At 49.8% G+C, this 21309-nt stretch overlaps 1 protein-coding gene across 2 annotated transcripts; it reads left to right on the forward strand.

Moving 5' to 3' along the window:
* The first annotated feature begins 7000 nt into the window (after nt 1-7000).
* csnk1g2b (casein kinase 1, gamma 2b) lies at nt 7001-19562 on the forward strand. 2 transcript variants are annotated; one of them, XM_084472751.1, is made up of 3 exons: nt 7001-7432; nt 9459-10239; nt 19361-19562. In XM_084472751.1, exons 2-3 carry the CDS (start codon nt 10012-10014, stop codon nt 19451-19453), a joined length of 321 nt encoding a protein of 106 aa, XP_084328877.1. In that variant the 5' UTR covers nt 7001-7432; nt 9459-10011; the 3' UTR covers nt 19454-19562. The 2 variants fall into 2 exon arrangements, with proteins under 2 accessions (XP_084328877.1, XP_084328876.1); XM_084472750.1 differs by having other exon boundaries at nt 7001-7207.
* The last annotated feature ends 1747 nt before the right edge of the window (nt 19563-21309 follow it).

Consider the following 21309-nt stretch of genomic DNA (forward strand, 5'->3'; position numbering starts at 1 on the left):
ACAGCAGGTTGGCGTCCGTCCGTCCGTCCGTCCGTCCTGACGGCAGCAGGTGCAGGCAGACGGCTAGCAGCTCAGCAGATGTGTGTCGCGGAGCTAGATGCTAACCAAGGGGCCCATCCTTTCTTCAGGGCCTATTGAGCGCCTCCCGCCACATGTCAGGGTGCATTTCCACCGGCCGGGCCGGTGACACCAGGGTCTAAAGGATCCACTGAGCGGATCAATACCTCCACACCGCTCTGGGGCAGGAGGGGCGTCCCAGTGTTTAATCGACCGCGCCGTGATTTGAACATGTGGAGCGGAGCGGCTTAGAGGGGTCTTCTTCATTATCCGATCAGTGGCTCTCTCTCTGTCTCTCTCTCTCTGTCTCTCTCTCTCTCTGTCTCTGTCTCTCGCTCTCTCTGTCTCTGTCTCTGTCTCTCTCTGTCTCTCTCTCTCTGTCTCTCTCTCTCTCTGTCTCTGTCTCTCGCTCTCTCTGTCTCTGTCTCTGTCTCTCTCTGTCTCTGTCTCTGTCTCTGTCTCTCTCTGTCTCTCGCTCTCTCTCTCTCTGTCTCTCTCTGTCTCTCTGCCTCTCTCTACATCTGCGATCACATTTGACGAGTGGGGGTTGTTTGGGGGCGACTAAGAGGGTCTATAAACTGGCCCCCTGCTGAGAGTCTGTGAGGTTTTATCTCTTTAAGAACCTCGTTGTTTAAGGTTACCGAGGATTCAGAAAAAGGATTCACTGGCCAGAGCAAAGTATTGCACCACTGAATTTAACAAATACAAAATCCAGACAAACGTTTTGAAACCTATTTGTTTTTCCACAATGATTGAAAATGTCACATCATCTCCACCAATGAGAGAGAGAACCAGGGGTAAAGAGGTCGTCCTCCTGGCCAGCACTCCTTTGTTGAGAGTTTGGATAAGTCCTTCATTTAGCCTTCATTATATTAAGGACACAGACCTGTCGCTGCCGTGACCCCCCCGGCCCCCAACTCCGGCCCCCAACTCCGGCCAGATCCTACAGCTGCCGGCCCCTCTCTCTTTAATCTCTCACTCGCCCAATTAAGTGGTCTCTCTTTACTCAGTAAACGGCCCAGGGGCCCCCCCCCGTCCTCTGAGGGCCCGACAGCAGATCATAGCACCCTAATTGGAAGATAATAAGTCTCCCGGGCTCATAAGACCAGCGAGAGGCGCTGGTCAAATTAATACATTTTGAATGAGACTTCCAGTCAATAGCGTTCCAGTGTGATGATGATGGGGGCCTGGTGGGGGGCTTGGATCACTTTTCTTTGGGATGGGGGTGTTGTTGAAGTGTTAAGTGTTGGTTTTATTCTATTCAACAGCGCTGATGATCCCCCAAAGGTCTGCATGTAGGAGTGGGTGTTGGTGGTGTTTGCTCACGGGTCCATGTCAGCCCAGAGTGTGTCACAGCGGTGGTCAGGGCTGCCAGCGGGATCCTCACACTCTCAGGGTCTTAAGAGACTGCTGGCCCGCCGTGCCCCCCCCCCCCCCGCCGTGGCCCCCTGCTGCCGTGGCCCCCCCCCGTCACCGACAGGTCAAAGGCCAGTCATCCCCGATCGCCCCCCCCCCCCCCCCCGACCACCACCTCAATGCGGGGGTTAAAGCCCCAGCGGAGCGCGCCTTTCAGCGGCCGCCGGTCATCGACCCACCGGTGTCCGAGGGGGAAGCCGCTCCGCCCGGAGATAAGTGACAGGGACAAAGCGGCCCTCCTGACAGGCCCTTGTCAATACGATCTCCACTATTGATTAGTCATTAAAGCGAGTTCTGCTGTTTAACTCAAACATCTGTTGAACAGAATCGCTCTTCAGGCTGCCCCCCTCGCTCTGCTCCCATTTGTATTGGGTTATACTTATTTGGCTGTAGTGTCGTTATATATATTATATTATAATTGGGTGTCGGACATAATAGAAAAACATGTTCTTTGATGTCCTCTCTGAAAGACACATTGTATTTATTATTTCTCTACCAATTATACATCTTAAAGCATCCTGTTGCCAAAATAGTCTCCACGCTATAGTCTAACAGAGCTGGTGTCCAACTGTCCAAACTTTATTGCACAAGAATAACTTGGCATCATGTAGGATTAGCGATTGTTTCCAGTGCGATTCTTCACCTTTTGACTCTTCGTATTTCCAGAGTCTTTGAGGGTAATTCCCAGTTTTATTTGACAGCATTTATTAAACCTTCCTGGTTTCCTCCGTGCTTGCCAAAACGCCTTCTGCGATGTGGAGTGCTTTAGCTCTGCGGCCTTTGTTTTGGTTTTGCTATAATCCGTGCACGTGTAAGTGGATCTTCTAAGAGGAGGATAACTCCAGTAAGCTCCTTTAAACGATACGGGACGTACTGCCAAGCCACTTCTCATTCACCTCCTCACTTAGAGGATTCCCATTATTACCGTTTTTATATGAACGGCTCAACCTAGTATGCTGAATTGTTACTGCGTCGTTTTAAATATGGCACTGCAACACCTGTCTCTTCCTCTTCTGACCTGTTGAAGGGTTGGACTGGGGCTCCAGGTAGAGCAGTCAGGACTAAAGGTTTTGGACTGGAGCTCCAGGTAGAGCAGTCAGGACTAAAGGGTTGGACTGGGGCTCCAGGTAGAGCAGTCAGGACTAAAGGTTTGGACTGGGGCTCCAGGTAGAGCAGTCAGGACTAAAGGTTTGGACTGGAGCTCCAGGTAGAGCAGTCAGGACTAAAGGGTTGGACTGGGGCTCCAGGTAGAGCAGTCAGGACTAAAGGGTTGGACTGGGGCTCCAGGTAGAGCAGTCAGGACTAAAGGGTTGGACTGGGGCTCCAGGTAGAGCAGTCAGGACTAAAGGTTGGTGAGGACTGTGAGTCTGTTGGAGGCTCTTTGAGGCTGAACTCTTGTCTTGTCACCGAGCGGGGTGAGGACCCCACAGCGGAAGTGCGTAGTTTTTTTACGGGGTGTAGCTGGGATGGAGGCCTGGGTTCTGGCTCTGGCTGTGGGAGGGGGGTGGGAGGGGGGTGGGGGGTGGGGGGTGGGTGGATGGGGGAAGCACACAACCACACTCTTTGTGTGCTTATAATCCCCCCAGCCAACACAGCTTTGGCCAGGTTTCATCATGAAAGTGCCATGAAATAACTACTTTTTTCTCCTCTTTGCGGTAAATCTCCCCTAATCCCGGGAGCCCCGGAGACAAAGGCCTCTGGGACCTCATTCTGGAGCGGTGAGTGTGGCGGAGGGGCCGTCGGGCCTCTTCTAAATGACTTATTTCTATCAGACACTAATGCGGCTTGACAGCCAAGAACAGGGAGAAGGGGAGGAGAAGGGAACACAAACATCTCACATTTTTGAGAAAGTTTGGAGCGGCTGATTATGTTAGTGTGAGCGTAGGAGAGTGGATCCTCTCCGTTCTCGGAGCCCACAGGAGGAGAATGGATTCATTCCACTTCCCCCGTCTTCTGCTCTTTAGTTGTATATCTGCGCTGTGCTTTTTGCTAATGTTTCACGAGGGGACAAAAACAAAGAGCATTAATACTATATATACACTATATATAGTATATATACATATAATATATATACTTTATATAGTATATATGTATATAGTATATACTCGTTAATTGCAGTTTTCTAATTTGTTTTGGCACACCTGTATGGATGTAGCAAGATGATCCCTTTACAGTTTCCAATTAAAACAGTCCCAGCCTAAAGGTATCAGTATTTGTCTCTATTCTTGTGTTACCTAAAAACATTCCTTCTTCACTTTAGCCGATACCCATGAGAAACATAATCTATCTGTCATTGGACGGCTTAGGGTTTCTACACTGGACACAAACTCAGACCTTTAAGGAATTAACTTCCTAAAATGCCCTGATTGTTGGAGTTATTAGAGGTGTGTGTGTGTGTGTGTGTAGCCCAATGACGGTAAGGAGTTTCAATGTTTCATTCACCATTTCATTTTTTACACGTTTTTTTAAATTTGATGAATAATTATATTGATGTATCATTTTCACGCAATGAACAATGTCTAGTTAATGGGCACAATATGTTGCCTGTTAGAGAAACACGTCCCAAAGGGAGAGAGTAGATTGAGAGGAGCAGAAAAGGGGTTGGGAAGTCCAGGGGACAATCAAAGGCTGATATTTTAATCTGTGCTGCCTTGGAGATTAGCCGACCACATTGTTGTAATTGTTTTAACGGCAGGGAATGAAACGGTCGCTTATAGGGGAATCCTCGGCCTAAATCCACCAAGTTCAATAGTTTCCAAACTTGAGCCCCTGTGCCCCTCGGTTTCCCTCATCTCGCCTAATCCTGCTTAATCCCTGCCTTCCTATTGGCTAATGGCTAAGGGGAGACGGAGTAAATGCTTGTTAAATAGTCTGTGGTTTCGGAGAAGTGGTTTAACACACGACAAAGTAGCTGGTAGGCCCACCGGGATACGGCCCCGTTTCTCTACAGTTTGGACTATTTCACAGGAGGACCTCAAACTGAAGATCACCCTTCGCCTCTTCTCGGAGCTCAGGTAGGCACCATGAGGACAGTAGTAGTAGTAGTAGTAGTAGTAGTAGTAGTAGTAGCAGTAGTAGTAGTAGTAGTAGCAGCAGCAGCAGCAGTAGTAGTAGTAGTAGTAGTATAGGTCCTCTGTCAGGGAGCTGACTGTATAGCGATGTTTTAGCACAAAGCAATATGTAAGATGAGGCCCAATTCACCACATAGGCATTCTAGCGATCACTGACATAGACAGTAGGCATAATAATGTAATCGGTAACATGAGTTGTTCCAGTTCAAACTAAAGACATATTTTCTGTTGAGATCTTCTGCATGCATTACAATTCCCTTTCTCTCGTCAAATGTCTTCTCTGGGCCAACTTCTGGGCTCCCTTTTGGGCCAATGGGCTCAAAGCTTTGCATTGATACTCAAAGAGCCTGGTCCTCCTGCCATCGTCCTCTTGTCCTCCCCCCCCCCCCCCCCCCCCCCCCTTCAGGATGAACTCTTTGAGTTTCTGCGGCGCTTCGAGCAGAGCCAGCGGACTCCTGCACGGCCTCGCCCCCGTGGGCTTTGATCTGCACCAGCAGATGGCAGAACAGTTCTGCGTTTACCCCAGTCCTACAGCCAACACGCTCTCTGTTGCAGAGAGATTGGCAGGTGTGTTTTAGCCTCTTTTTTTATTTAAATGTTTTGTTCAGAGTAGTAATAATGGCATTATAATTCTACATGTAAAGTGCAGGAGGGGGGCCTTATGGGATTAACTGAACATCAACTCAAATCAATAGTTGCTCAATAAATATTATAATTAGAAAACACCAGGCGCCAGACCAGTTGTGTTTGACCGGCGTGTTTCCTTTGCCTTGCCGTTCAGCTCCACATTAAAAAACCAGCGATCGGTTCCACCCCTGACACCCCGTGTCTCCTATAGAGCTCATCCTGGAGGCGCGCTACGGCAACCAGCAGAAGCAGCGCCGCAGCCGGACGGCCTTCAGCGCGGCCCAGCTGCGGGCCCTGGAGACGGCCTTCCAGCGGAGCCAGTACCCCGACGTGGGCATGCGGGAGAGGCTGGCCATGTGCGTCAACTTACCCGAGGCCCGCGTTCAGGTCAGCAGTCACCGACCGAGTCGTCCTGGTCTCTCAGATCACACACAGAGCGGCTTCGAGCACGCTGCAAACTATTCTATTCTATTCTTCAGAAGCTAAACTATTTTTAGAAAGGAGCGTTCGGTATAGCGCTCCCCCAAACGCTGACTCAGGTCCCTCCCTCCTCCCTCCCCATACCAGGTGTGGTTCAAGAACCGAAGGGCCAAGCTCCGCAAAGGACAGAGGGCCCCGCCGTCCAGAGAGCCCAGTTCCGACGCAGCTCTGCCTTATGACGCCCGGCGAGAAGAGGCCCTAAGAGAAGGGGCCCGGCGAGATGGGGCCCGGTCAGAAGGGGCCCGGTCAGATGGGGCCCGGACCTTCACGGGCCCCACGGCTCCCACTCTAGCGGAGCTGAGAGACTTGGCCGCCACAGACTCCCTAGTCCGGGCCCGGGCTCCAGCTCCTCCACGGCTCCCCCTTGTGGCCGGCGGAGAGCAGTACAGGCTGGTCCACTCCTCCGGCCGGCCCGCTGTGGGGGTGCTGTCCCTGGAGATCCCCCTCGCTCCCCCCTTCTGGCCCGTCATGCACCAGCACGGCGTGGCCGGCCTGGGGGTCCTGTCTTCTTCGCCGGTCAGCAAAAACTGTAGCCTGGCCCTCCACACCGCTGGTTCCAGGACAACGGCCCCTCACCTTGGGCTGTAGCCCCCCCCCCCCCACACCCCATAGTGTGGACCCCATAGTGTGGAATAACTATTGACATTTTTTCTGTTTATTCTGTCCTTGATAAATTCTTTAAAATGTCGGCAAGCAACTAATTAACGGCTGCAAATTCGCCGGTCAGCAGCTGCTTTAGAACATGAAGTGTTCTACATCTGAAACCGTCAAGATCTGTTCTGCCACGTTATTCCATAAACATCTATTTACTTTATTTAGGTTTATTTTCTATTGCCTATCTGTGTTATTAAGGTAAACCTCATTAAAAAAAAATGTTACAAGAGTGTTGAGCATCCTTAAATATGACATTCCAACGGGCCATCGTTTTTTACCGTGCGTAATTTCAATTAAACAGATTTGACCAACACCCGAGGGCCAATAAATGACGACTTTACTAACTATTATTCAGGAGAGTTCGGATCAAGGTGACATTTGATTCTGGGGACTTGATTGTTAAACTCTGAAAGTAAGTAAGCCTATATATGGCATCGTGATGGAGTATTAAAGAACCAGCCGTTGGCTACCATCCCGCTGCGGTGGTTGCTCGTCGCGGGGCGGTGCGCGGGTCTCGGGTGCGGGGCTCTGGTGACGCGGTGCTGGGCGGCGGGGCGGTGCGGGGCTCTGGTGACGCGGTGCTGGGCGGCGGGGCGGTGCGGGGCTCTGGTGACGCGGTGCTGGGCGGCGGGGCGGTGCGGGGCTCTGGTGACGCGGTGCTGGGCGGCGGGGCGGTGCGGGGCTCTGGTGACGCGGTGCTGGGCGGCGGGGCGGTGCGGGGCTCTGGTGACGCGGTGCGGGACTCTGGTGACGCTGAGCTGCTGGGCTGCTTGTCGGCAGGGAGGCTTAAAGAGACAACAGCGGAACCACAGCGATCGGAAGATTTTTTTTAAATAATAATAATTATACGGCCAATGGAGGAACGACAATGTGGACTTCGTATCAATAATTGACATAAAAAGGTAATCTATAATATCTGTCGCTGTAAAACGCTCATATCCGTGTCCATCTGAAGGTTCCGTCGCGCCTTCTATTACCGCCGTTGCTAACGAACGGGAGCTAACGTGACGCTAACGGAGCTAACGGCTAAGCTACCAGCTAAGCTAAGTGTACGGTCGGCTCAGTCGCGGAGGATTAAGGAGTCGCCCCGGCAGCGCTGTGGTCCGAACACCGAGCCCTCTAACCAGGTAGTGACCGTCTTGTGGACTTGTGTTCCGGGGTTAGGGGGGGGTGTTAATATTAACGTTAATCCCGAATGTCCGTAGCCGAGGCTGGGCTGTGCTGTGCTGCTGCGGTCCGCGGATCTTAGCCGATCCGAGGGCTTCATGTTCGGTCCTGTTCCAACTTGTTCCGCTGGCTGAAGTTAGCTCGGCTGGCTAAAGTCAAGCTAATGACACCGAGCGGCTAGGCCGACCCTCAGAGAGCCGGGTCCCCGGGAGGTAGGGGCTGTTCTCTGGTACCGAGGGGGTCTTCACTGGAGGTGTTGGGGGGGGGGGGGGGGTCCGAGGGGGTCTTCACTGGAGGTGTTGGGGGGTCCGAGGGGGGTCTTCACTGGAGGTGTTGGGGGGTCCGAGGGGGTCTTCACTGGAGGTGTTGGGGGGTCCGAGGGGGGTCTCTACTGGGGGTCCGAGGAGCGCTAATGAATGAACCAACGCTCCTGTAAGCTTCAGCTGTCAACCAGCGATGTCCACCTCGCTGCTTGGCTCGGCGACGTCTGGAGCTCAGTTTAGGACCAGAGCTCAGTGTAGGACTAGAGCTCAGTGTAGGCCGGTTGTCTATCGGGGCTCTCCTCTCTCTCGGCCCCATGTCGAGCGACCATGTTGACACCGCTAGCGTAAGGCTCGTCTGGGAGGACAGACAGCTCCACTATCAGCGGGGGACCCGGGGTCCTGATCGGGGGACCCGGGGTCCTGATCGGGGGACCCGGGTCCTGATCGGGGGACCCGGGGTCCTGATCGGGGGACCCGGGGTCCTGATCGGGGGACCCGGGTCCTGAGCGGGGACCCCGGGTCCTGAGCGGGGGACCCCGGTTGAGCTACCACCAGCCAGTAGCAGATTATTATGTTTATTAACTTTTGTTACTGGTGTGATTTAATATAAGACCCTTTAATGAGTTACACCAGTGCTTGACATGATATATATTTTGTTTATTAGTTGGTGTAAAACATATACTTAGTCGATGCCATCTATTAATTCATCATATAACGTTACTAAAGTTGAATAAAACAAATACTGGCCGAAATAGCTAATCGAATAAGTAATACTGTCCATGTATAGGATTACTAGTTAATGAGCATAATGTATACTGTTGAACCAGTCTTTCTCTTCCATTCACATTTAAAATGTCAGCTTTTATTATTAATTTCCATTTTAAAAAGACGTGAAGGTTAGCGTCAGTGGCTTTTCCAACAAGTGTTGTGCTGTGAGTAGAAATGTTCAGTGACTTCCTCTTTCACAGTAAAGACGTGTGACTACACAGCTCAGCAAAGTAATGATTGACCTCGTCAAACGCATGAATCATGAAGCATTTTTTCTGAAGGGGGAAATGCTCCTTATATAGCCTTTTATTAAGATATAAGGCAAGTTGATCCAGATATTGTGGATCTTTAAATTGCCTTGCTTGTAAACGCGGTCAGGGATTAGTTTCTGTCTCAGGTGTTGAAGGCTTAAAGCTCTTCTCAATTTATTGTTTTTGTGGGGTCATTGAAAACATACATGTTAGTGCTCCTGGGTTTAGGGTTAGGGGCCTTTCGCTCATGACGGAAGTGTACTGTGGAATATTTCCGCTGGTATTGATCGGTTTATTGATTGGTTTATCGAATTTGCTTGCGCTTGTCAAGAGGGAAAGATCCTATTTCAATCCTAGTGGAAAAGCTTCTGTGGACACGATTTGATCTTGAATAAAGAGGTTTATAGTTGACGATTCCACCACCAATACATTCATTATAACTTTTGATTATCTTCACAAACATTCGGTTTCTATTTAATGGTATAAAATAGCCTCTTAAAAACTAACATCTAATCACTTTTACGTTTGTGCCTCCTAGCTAGATAGATCGATAGATAGATAGATAGTAACTTTATTTATCCCTAGGGGAAATTCAGCTAAGCCCTACGGGCGATGTCTGACACACCCCAGATGACGTACAGGCTCTTTGTACGTCCTTTCACTGCACGCCCAATAGGTTGAATTTATTTTTGTTTGTTTTCCAGACATCGACCTGTAAGTGGAGACGGGCCCACCTGACCCCTGACCTCTGCTGCTCCTTCCACCCCCCGCCCAGGACGGGGCCTGCAGCATGGAGGCCGGCCGGCGTCTCGCCCAACACTGACCAGAGGAATGAAGGCGCTGTGGGGTTTGGTGATTGTCTATGAGCACTTCCGTGTGCGTGGGCACATCCTAGCACCACCTGCCCACTCCAGGCAGGACATGCAGCTCTAGTGCGGAGCTGGAGAGACAGAAACCCAAAGGAACTCGTCTCCGGTGAACGAGAGCAGCGACATCAGAAGCTGCTGCAGCCGCAACAACAAGCAGAAGAAGGAAATAATAGTCTGCCGGGCTGACACAGGGGGACTTCAGCTGCAGGCCCAGCCTAGAGGAGGGACTCGGTGATCCAGTGAAGCCCTGCACAGCTCTGCACCTCTGCTCCGACCCGTGGGCACGCTGCCGCCCTCTCCCTGAAGCGCCCCTGGGTCCTGGTTTTGGAGTTCCTGTGGTTTGCATGGCCGGAGAATAATCGTGGAGAGGCCAGGGTACCACAAGCTTATGGATTTTGACAAGAGGGGTGGCAAGGGTGAGACAGAGGACGGGAAGAAGATGTCTAAAGCGGCGGGCAGCCGGACCGGACACAGCGGCCGGGGTTCAGGGACCAACTCCGGGGTTCTTATGGTCGGCCCCAATTTCCGCGTGGGGAAAAAGATCGGCTGTGGGAATTTCGGAGAGCTGCGGCTGGGGAAGAACCTGTACACCAACGAATACGTGGCCATCAAACTGGTAAGGAACCAATATATACATGTACCAGAACCACCATCAAACTGGTAAGGGAGTGGGGGGTCCACCACTACACTGACGAATACGTGGTCATCAAACTGGTAAGGAACCAATATATACATGTACCAGAACCACCATCAAACTGGTAAGGGAGTGGGGGGTCCACCACTACACTGACGAATACGTGGTCATCAAACTGGTAAGGAACCAATAGGACGCATGAGGGTCACGCTGTCCCCACAGCCGGGGGGGTCCACCACTACATCAAACATCTCTCTAACGTAACGTAACATCTTTCTAACATCGCTCCACTTCTCCCAACAATATCGCAAAAAGGGTGATTAGCTTTAATTCTTCCGTCTTTTTTTGTCAGCTGTCATTTCCTGCAGCAAGTATTGAAAATAACTCGTTTTTTTTCTGATGACTCAGGAGGCAGACAGTTCTTCAAAAGCTCCTCGTCTCCTCCACACCCCCTCTCTCCCAGCAGATGATCACCTCACTCAGTCCAACGTCTGGTTATCCCTTATTGAGTCAACTGAGCGCTTGTATTTATCAATGAAGGACAAAACTATCAGGCCAGACTGTGTTGAGGGCCGTTTCAGTTATATTATTAGCCTAGTTGGTTAGGTGTCTGAAGCAATATGCATCATTTTCTCTACCAGCTACCAAGAGCCATTTTAGAGACTAATGTGCACATACATATGTTTTTATACATTTATAGATGACTTGGATACGGATGAATCATAATTGTATTTTTTTCTACTTGCCATTAGAAATGAGTGACTACACTAACTGGTCATAAATGTTGTGTGTTTGATGAGATCATGACAGGTTGTGTTGTGGAACAATGTTGAGCGACTGGTGCAGTAGCATTACAACGCTGTGGTAATAAACCGCATGAAATGTTCAGGGCTGTACACCTTCTGATTGGAAGTGAGCTAGAGAGCGACGCTTCTGCTGCCTTTGCATTGAAGCATGCTGTCCTCCACCGAAAAGCCTTTCTGCCTGTCCTCCACTGAAAAGCCTTTCTGCCTGTCCTCCACTGGAAGGCCTTTCTGCTTTCCTGAAGCTTTGGAGACATTTCGAAGCAGCATCAAAGCTAAACTTGCCCACCAGATTTCCACTTTTCTTCCTTCTGTGACCACACCTCTGATGCATGCCGGGCCTGGCTGGGCCCCAGTTCAGTGATCATGCAGTAGCCGGCGGCGGCCGGCAGCATAGACCAGGGGGGCCATCATGGCTTCCACAGCCACCATGGTCTGTGTATGATTATACTTACATTTGCCCAGGGAGGTCATTATCTCTAAACGGTCACCCGTTGAAGGCTTTGGTAACCGCTCGGCAGTTTAGCCCAGGGATCTAATTGCAGTTCTGTTCTGCTTAGAAATGTAAATCCTTAGTTGCGCTGGGGCCCCCGCCCCATATACACCTCTTCCCTTCTGTGCAGGCCCCTTAATGTTGGTGTATTTCTGTCCCCGTGATGTCCAGCTATCTCTGGCAGGAGAACCACAACATTGTTTCACGGCTCGCGTGTCCCGGCGGAGCCGAGCTGTTGTGAATGAACACGTGTTCATAATCACTGTGGGCTCCGGCCCTCTCTTAAGCACTGACACCCTTCAGAAATCTGACGATTAGGACTCCTGTTGCTCTGCTCTGCTCGGTTGAACTGAATTACACCAGCTGACGTCACAGAGGCTGTTCCAGGGCACTTTGTTCTGGACTTAAGACACAGGTAAAGCCTGCTCGCCTGGGAGCACCTGTTCTGTGCGTGCCTGAAGCATCGCCTCCTCGCCCACATGTGTCTGCTCACGGGGTGAAGGGTTAGTCCCCAGGCTGAACTACCGGCTTGGACTGCTGCTATTGGTTAGAGGGATGTGCGTGAGATATCTGTGTGAATTGTCGTTTGCCAACTTAACCAGACGCAGGCGACTTCATCTCCCCTTCTGGGAGCACAATTTATGAATTTGAAATTTAACAATGAACCGCATTTTTTGCCAACTGACAGATATCTGGGTGTATCCCGTAAACAGGGCTCCTGTGTCAAAACAACAAACAATCACACATATTTCCTTCTACGGAACACATTGGATAATAATAATTATTGTAAAGAATTGTTATCAACGGCACTCCCCTGCGGGTAACAATATGTTGGGCTGTGTTTACATGGCGGACGACGGTTACCAAACAGTGGAGCTTCAGCGGTTCTGTGCTCTGCCCAACACAATTCAACGGATGAGTTCATACATTGGGTTAGATGTTGGTTGATGGCCTCACATGCAATAATTAATGTAGTGGTTGTACTGTGGCATTGCAATAACATGTTAATGTTACAGCATTGAGTGGTGTGTGTGTGTGTGTGTGTGTGTCTTTGGGCCCGTTTGTCCTTTGCATGACGCCCAGTGCCTCTGCAGCGGGACAAAGGTCACTAGCCGTGTCAGCCTGCACCAGCATGTGGCAGCGAGCGGGCGGGCAGATGAGGAGGAGTAGGCCCACAGCCTTCATTACGGCATCTGGAAGCACGCAGGAGGGAGGAGGAAGGGAGGCGGCAGAAGCTCTGAAAGCTCTTCTTTGTTAGCAGCTCGGAGGACACACAGTAGTTCAGTTCTTTTGCCGGGGCGCGTTCCCTAGCCCTGACAAACGCCTGTGTGATGGAGGCCCTCGCAGGACGGTATGGGCTCTGGTCCCGGGGAGATCCCGGTGTCTTGATGACACGCCGCCTTGCTGCCTGCCGGGTCACACACACACACACACCCGCATTGTGGAACACCTCAACACACGTTCTCACATGTACTCATTATCTCATTATCTCAAAAACACTCAAGTTTGAACAGGAAAATGACCATGCCACCCTCATGTGTGCCATACTCCCTTCCATTAAACATGTCAACATTAAAGTTGATTTCATGCCCCCCCCCCCCCCCCTGCTGATCACAGCCTGCTGCTCTTAGCGCTTGGCTTCAGGGGTAATGCTGGTCCAAGGTCATGCAGTCCACCTTGGCCTCGTCGCGGTGGTGTTTGCTTTAGGCGTGGAGATCACAGCCACACACGGCCACTCCTATCCACTGTACATTTTGTGCTCTTAAACAAATCCATTTCCTCTCGTCGTTCCCACCAATCCACTGGAAGGGAGATAAGAGGCTCTAGCTCTGTGTTTAGTGGGACGGCCTTCTGTCATAAAGGAGGACTGAAGTCATGAGTGAAGCGCTGAGCCAGCAGTGGGTCTGGCCTGTTGCCGTGGCTCCAGTGGTCGCTCACTACCTACTGATGAGTGACTACCGCAGGGTCCTGAACCAAACAACCTGCCCCTGTCAGCTGAAAGAGATGGGAGGGGGGGGAATGACATTGAGGCTCACAAGAGTTTATTACAAGCATGGTTATAGAGCTTCTTTATGCCATTTTAATGCAGAGAGAGTGTCTGTGTTTTTGCTGGTGTCTGTTGGCCTAAAACACTTTATAGTTGTGAGTAAAGCTGGACCCCCCCCCCCCCGCCATGTGCGAATGAAACCTTCTAACACAGCAGACTGCTGATAGCAGAGCAAGGCAGAGCGACGCTGCTTCTGACTGGAGCTTCACGCTGTGGTCACTTGTGTGACCGTCTGACTACAGGAAATCTGAGTTGGTGTATCCTGCCTCTCTCTTCCTCTCCCCTAAAGCATGAAAGGCGGCTCTTGTTGCAGGCTAGCTCAGCAGCCTGCAGCCCCGTCTCCCTGCAGCAAGGCCATCGTCGGCTGGCGAGTGTGAGGGCCTGGGTCTCTAGCAGTGAGTCGGTGCCCTCTCCCAGGCCCGGCTAGTGATGAGGGAGGGCCGATGGCACTGACTTTTCCTTCTAACTCAACCACATCTAATAATTATCAGAGCTAGCGGATGCTTCATTTGAATATAGGCACAAGCTAATGCTGTGATCTAGTGCCTTTTGTTGATGTATTGATCACTCAGCCAGTCAGTCTAGCTATAGCGTAGGAGTAAGTAGCCGGGATAAGCAACGTCAACATGGTCTGTGTCTGCCTTTGATACATGGGTGTCAATACAGCACCGCACATGAGACCTTGATTTTACAGTTTGACGCAGGGTGTGGACCAGCAGCGCTCATTGAAGACGCCGTGCTTCCTGGTTCATGGTAAGACACCAGTCCTATTCGATTGGAGGGTCTGTAGGAGTTACCCTCACCCACAGCATCTTGTGCAAACCACTTTAGGGCAAACGATTTTAGTCTTCAGGTCAAACAATCACGGTGACACTGGTGTTTCCACTCATAGCTGCTCTATAGCTATGCTGTATTTCGCCGACCGTGTTGACATCTTTTCCATTGCGTCTGTCTTTTCTGAGTAGATTTTCTAGGTATTTTGAGAAGTTTTATCTGTTTGATCTCAATCAAATGTTTAGGCTATACACATTAGAAATAGCCTATTATCTCTCCGGCTATTCAACGGAATATGATTGCTGTAGAATTTGGTCAGAGCTATTTTGAGTGAATTTAAATGCATACAGACACACAAATGCATAAAACCGCGCTTATTTACAAATGACTTAGCAGTTATTTAGGCTATAATTCTATATGAGGAGAGCCCTCTCCTGGCCGCAGTTCCAGTGGAACCAAGGGCCTTTTTTCAAAGAGCTGCGTGGACGTCCTCTGTACTTGATACTCAGGAAGTGTCCATGCTATCCTTTCCAAGCCCATGGCATCTGCTTTTTGGTGTGGGGGGGGGGGGGCAGCTGATGGTTCCATCTGGGTGCTCTAAATCTGAACTGAAACGGGAGAAGGGTGCTGGACACCGGCCATCTGTTGCTAACACCACTTCCCTCCACCACCACCACCACCCGAGCACACACACCTCTGGTTAGAAGGATGGCCTTCAGAGAGGAAACACTCACAGACAGACCTCGGTGCACGGTCCCCCCCCCCCCCCCCCCCCCCCCCCCCTCCTACCTACCACACATAGTCAGGCAAATGTCATGGCCTATTCTGGGCCACAGACACGATACTAGTGCCGTTTCCATGGCATTGCCACCCAGACCAGCGGCACTGGTCTCTGCCGCGCCAGTCCTTTAAGATGACGGTCAGAACCATGAACTGGTTCCTCTATGCTGGGAGAGCCCAGCCAGTCCATCCTTTTTTTTTTTTTTTTTTTACCCTGACACTTTATTGTTGTTTATTTTTGATGAACCGTGATTGGTGATGACTGGTTCTGATGGCGTCTGTGCACCTTCCACGGGTTCATCCCCATTCTGCAGCTCCCCCCCGCCCCCTGGTGCTCTGCCCTCCGCTCCCATCAACCCTCTCTTCTTTTGTCTCATGTTTGGTTGCAATCACTTTATAATTTTTTTTCTTGTGGACGTTTTATTGGTTCTGATGTTGAGTGGTGCCAAATGTGAGGCTCAGAGCTGTGGCGGGACAGAGATGAGATTTATCCCGTGAAACATCCCATTGTGGAGATGATTAATCCCAGCCAGTATCCGGGGTCTCCAGAGGTCACTGCTGGTTAAAATATAATAACAACCATCTAATCTGCGTGACATAATGATAAATGCTTCCAGTAGCTTAAAAAGCTTTTTGTAATACTAATCAAGGGTACTTGATGGTACTGACCTTTTTGGTTAATTCCCCACAACGGTACGGGCTACAGGCTTTTCTCCTCACAAACTAGTGTGCCTTAGCGGTTGCTGCTTCTCTTCCAAAGTGTCATTTTTACGCCACCAACCAAAAATGGTCCTTTTTAAATAATGAAATGAATATTGCTTGTGTGGTTTGTCACATAGCTAGCCACCGGGAACCGGCCCGTGGCCACTTGTGGTCCTCATCACACATGAAGGGCAGGTGGCTGTGGAGCAGCTGAGGGTGAGACTCGGGGCGGCAGCAGCAGGTGAAGGCTCCTCTGTCCTGGGGGGCAGCTGGCCCTGACACCCGCAGGCCACAGAGCCTCTCCCTGGCTGAACCTTTGTACCTGAGAGTGGGAGTGTGTACCTTGTAGTCGTTGGAGGGTGTTGGAAGTGCCATTGTGTCTCCCTTACGCTCAATGACACATGCTCTTTTTTTTTATTATGGCGCCATGGTGATTAAAGTCCATGTTCCAGTTGTTTGGTGCTGATTTAAGTTGGGAATATTAAATATTAGTCTTTATTGCCCAGTTTATGTTGCAATGCGATGGTTTGTTTCCCTTATTTAGTTTCAGTTGAAGTTTATTACGTTAATATAGGCCGCACTTCACTAGCTAAAGACACTACACTAGCTGTATACAGGCTGCCCTCGGGGAGGGCTGCAGGAACTAACGCCTTAAAGAAGTGTTGCTGAAAGTTACAAAGACCCACAAAGTCTTTGTTGATGTGAACTTTATTTCAAGTGTTTTGCATCGACAAGCTGCAGAATAACAAATCATTGGGTCTGTGAAAAGCTTTTGAAATGACGATGATGTTTATAGCTACGGTTTTTCTGTGCCGTTGGCAGAACGGTGTCAAAGGACGATGTTCATAGCTAAGGACCACAACCATTTATCATGTGGATATGAGGTCAAATCCACCAAGGTCCTGGGAGGATATGAGGTCGGTCCTCCCCAGGATGTGAAGCCCTCACACCAGACCACGGGCCCTCACACCAGACCACGGGCCCTCACACCAGACCAGGGGCCCTCACACCAGACCAGGGGCCCGCGCCCCGTAGCAGAAAGGACGACACACCTGGGCAGATTGTCTGCTCCTGTGTGAGGGTTAGGATTACCCTAACCGTAACCCTCGTTATATAAGGGTTACCCTAACCCTAATATAATGAGTACTGGAGGTTTGGAGCAGTGCTGGAATTCATAACGCGGCGCCAGTGTGAGTGTGTGCTCTATTTGGAAACACGACCCACTTAAGAAACACTTCTCTGATCGTAAAACTGAAAAGGTGGTTTCTACGTTGTGCAAAGTTTCAGTCGGGTTGCACTGCAGCACTAGCGCTATTCAAGAGCATTCAAGTGAAAGCACTATTCTGGATGACGGATCACCAGAAAAGAAGGAGTCTGAATTTGAGTATATGACCAAATGAGCTGCCTGTTTATGAGGTAACTTGTTCAACCAGTTCGTGCCAGTGAAGGATTACTAGTAAGCAAATGTTGATTGTGTCACAAAGCTTTTGAAAGGCATTTGAATAGAATACAGGGCAAAATCACAGCGGAAATCAGATGCGGAAAAATCATCTTAGGTCAAATTAGTCAGATAGATGATAGATAGATGTGTGTATCGGCCTATAGGTCTGTGCTGCGTTATTACGCTATGCCCTCAGATCTCTGACATGGACAACTGTAATGGGCTGACAAAGATGGGATCAAATACATGTTTTCTTCCTGAAACATTCTTTTACCCCACATATCCATAAAGTAATATCAAAGGAACTGAAGGCCTTCTCTTCCTACAAAAGAGTCATTCATCTCTGGAGTCGTGACGTTTGACTCCCATGTAGAGCCATAGTGGGCACACACCACCATGTTGAGTGGACGACCTGATGCAGCCACGTATTACAGGAGGATAAAGCGTCCCACACTTTCTTCTCGGGAGCGCAGCCATTTACGCATCTCTAGCCCTGGGTCGGCCGCAAGATGAGTGAGTCTAAATGCGTAAAGCTGCCATAAGCCTCTGTTTTTTCGACCGTAAGCTGTTTGAGAGGGTCCTTGCGGTCCGGTGCCATCTGTTTTGATTCATTATTTATATCTCTTCAGCCTCCACTCCCTCCCTCCCCACGCGGGGCCTGGCGTGCGTGACATGCGCTTTAGTTCACACAGCAGGCAGATGACGTCAGCCGGCACCCTGGTCACGTGACTTCCTCCTCTACCGCCCCGCTCTAGCCCCTGTCCTGTGCTCTCTCTCTAGCTCTCTTTCTCTCTCTAGCTCTCTCTCACTAGCTCTCTCTCTCTCGCTCGCTCATGTTCCCTGACAGCTCTGAGCGGGCTGAACCCGTGGGTCATATATCCGTCATTGTTGTGTGGACCAGTTTAGAGCGGCCTTTAACACCCTGCGACTCTTCACGCTCTCCTTTCATTGGCTGGCTTCCAGACCTGCTGCCCAGTACTGCCATGTTCATGTGGCGAGTCCGTGGGAGGATTTCTGTTTATTAAAGTGAGCAGCCAGACATGGTGGTGGTGGTGAGGAGGAGCAGGGAGACGGCCCGTGGTTTTGAATATGTTTCCACTAGACTGTAGTGCACTCTTTCATGCTCCAGGGCTGTGCACCTTGGATTTCTAATGGCCTTACAGAGTCAGATAAGCTGACCTTCAACAACCATGTGTCATTTGAGAAAGGACTGCCTTGTAGCTCCATGCCGTACAATTACAATATGAGCAGTCATTATCGACCGTCTCTGCAGACTTAAGATCGGACGAAGCAATGTTTATCTTCTATTAACACGAGCTGGGTCACAGGTAAAATATGGAGCAGGGCCTCACACACACACGAGGGAAGAAGGCTTTAGTATTGGCGGGTCAGATCCTGTACCAAGACTGAGGGGAATAAATACATTGGGCTTATACATTAAAGAAATGTCCTCCATCTCTGCCCAGGCCAGGAGACTTGTTATTGGATCAGGCTCATTCGATTACATTTGAGTTTGCTCAACTACAGCCAGACGTTTACATATGTGCCCTATATCTAGCGTTTATCCTTCAGCTCAGATCCAAAAAGTCTTTGTTAGGCTTTAAACAAGATGTAATAACTTACTGACCGTTCCCCATAACATAGCAATTTGTCATTATGATCAATTGATGAAAAGATTGATTTAAGTGTTTCTTTATTTTAATGATTTAATATGAACTGTAAAACAGGTATTAACAATAACAGACTATTGGTGGTTGATAAAATGTCATACATGATGAGATTTCATTATAATTTATTAATTTGATTCCTGTGTGGAATCAAACAGGCAAACAGGGACCATGCACTCAGGCAGACTTCTGTTCAATTAGCATCGGTCGCTTTCTCTTCTTGGTTTGGCGAACGAGTCAAGGCCATAGTGAGGTCATGGCGTCTGGCCCTTAGTGCTGGTTAGCCCTCGTCAAAGGGCCGTAGTGAAGGCATGGTGGCTGGCCCTTAGTGCTGGTTTGAGCCTGACTCAACGCTGTATAATGTTTCTAATGCACTCTCCTCTCCCCTTCTTTCAGGAACCTATTAAGTCCAGGGCGCCACAACTCCATTTGGAATATCGATTTTACAAGCAGTTGGGAAGTTCAGGTAAGAAATTATCCTCACATTGAAATGCACATAGTATATGTGTATACTTATACACATGCACTTACTGTACACTTCCCTGAGGTTGACTCTTTGTTGATTGGGCTCTCCACCCTGAATGTTATCAAGGCCCTGTTTGGCCCCACACTCGCCCACTGACGACACTCTGCTACACTGACTCACCGAGGGCCAGGACTCTGGAGCGAGGGCAGAGCAGGCAGGTCCCGACAGACAGGGTTAGGGCTAGATCATCAAAGGGGTTAGAGTTAGGTCATCAGAGGGGTTAGGGTTAGATCATCAAAGGGGTTAGGGTTAGGTCATCAAAGGGGTTAGGGTTAGGTCATCAGAGGGGTTAGGGTTAGGGTTAGATCATCAGAGGGGTTAGGGTTAGGTCATCAGAGGGGTTAGGGTTAGGGTTAGATCATCAGAGGGGTTAGGGTTAGGGTTAGATCATCAAAGGGGTTAGGGTTAGGTCATCAAAGGGGTTAGGGTTAGGTCATCAGAGGGGTTAGGGTTAGGGTTAGATCATCAGAGGGGTTAGGGTTAGATCATCAGAGGGGTTAGGGTTAGATCATCAGAGGGGTTAGGGTTAGATCATCAGAGGGGTTAGGGTTAGATCATCAGAGGGGTTAGGGTTAGGGTTAGATCATCAGAGGGGTTAGGGTTAGGTCATCAGAGGGGTTAGGGTTAGATCATCAGAGGGGTTAGGGTTAGGGTTAGATCATCAGAGGGGTTAGGGTTAGGTCATCAGAGGGGTTAGGGTTAGATCATCAGAGGGGTTAGGGTTAGATCATCAGAGGGGTTAGGGTTAGGTCATCAGAGGGGTTACATCATCGGAGGGGTTAGGGTTAGATAATCAGAGGGGTTAGGTCATCAGAGGGGTAAGGTCATGCCTTGCTGGTCAGAGTGTTTCTGTTGGGTTTCTGGCTGGCTTACTGAGTAGCTGTTAAATGAATGATCCAATTATTTGAAGCAGTTTGACCTCTGTACCTCTATGAGAGCAGACGTAGAGTTACACAAGCTGGTCATCATTACCTCATTTATTGTGTTTTTATATTATGTCGGTATTCTGTTTCAATACCTCTGGTGTCACCGAACATATTGTTCACATTTCCATGGTGGAACATTCTCAATAATCCCAGACCTCGAACCATCCCAGGTTCAGTCCATGACCCTCAGGACAGGCCTGAGTGCCAATGGCCCCAAGCATCATGGAGGTATAGATGATATATAATCATATTGGGTTTCAGCTTTAGGTTCTAGGTGCTCTCACTCTTGCAGCAAAGCGCATGATGTATTCAATTGAACCAACTGTGTTCTGTTGATACTGATATATTCATACCAAGGTGTGAAATCAAAATGTACAGCATGAGTGTATGTACAGCATGTCTTGTGTCAGAGCAATGCAAAGATTGCATTTGTTCATTTGATTTGATGAATTGGACCCATGTGAACCAGTAATGAGTCATAGGCATTGTTGTTGTTCTTCTGAGTCATGTTGCTGCACATGCATTGTGACCATATTGTAATTCTGGTATCTGTTTAGTGGAACGGATCAAAGCGGGCCGCCACTAGTGTCCCGCGACCCCCCCAGCCCCCCAGAAGGAGCGCTCACTTGTGTGTGTGCGCTCTGTGGCTCACGTGTGCGGGTGTGCGTGTGTGTGTGTAGTGTTTGGTAATCACTGCCTCGTTTCCTGGCTCCCTTTGCCAGAGCAACAACCCAGTGCTGTTAATATGGAGCCAGGGTATTAGGGCTGTCCTGGGCTATTTATAAATGGCCTTCTGCAAGTAGTACGGCCATTATCATACATCTGCTTGGATCGCTTTCCAAGCCAGAGTGTGTCTCTCTCTCTCTCTCTCTCTCTCTCTCTCTCTCTCTCTC

Source organism: Micromesistius poutassou (assembly GCF_964030765.1).
Source record: "Micromesistius poutassou genome assembly, chromosome: 9".
In the NCBI taxonomy this organism is placed as follows: Eukaryota; Metazoa; Chordata; class Actinopteri; order Gadiformes; family Gadidae; genus Micromesistius; species Micromesistius poutassou.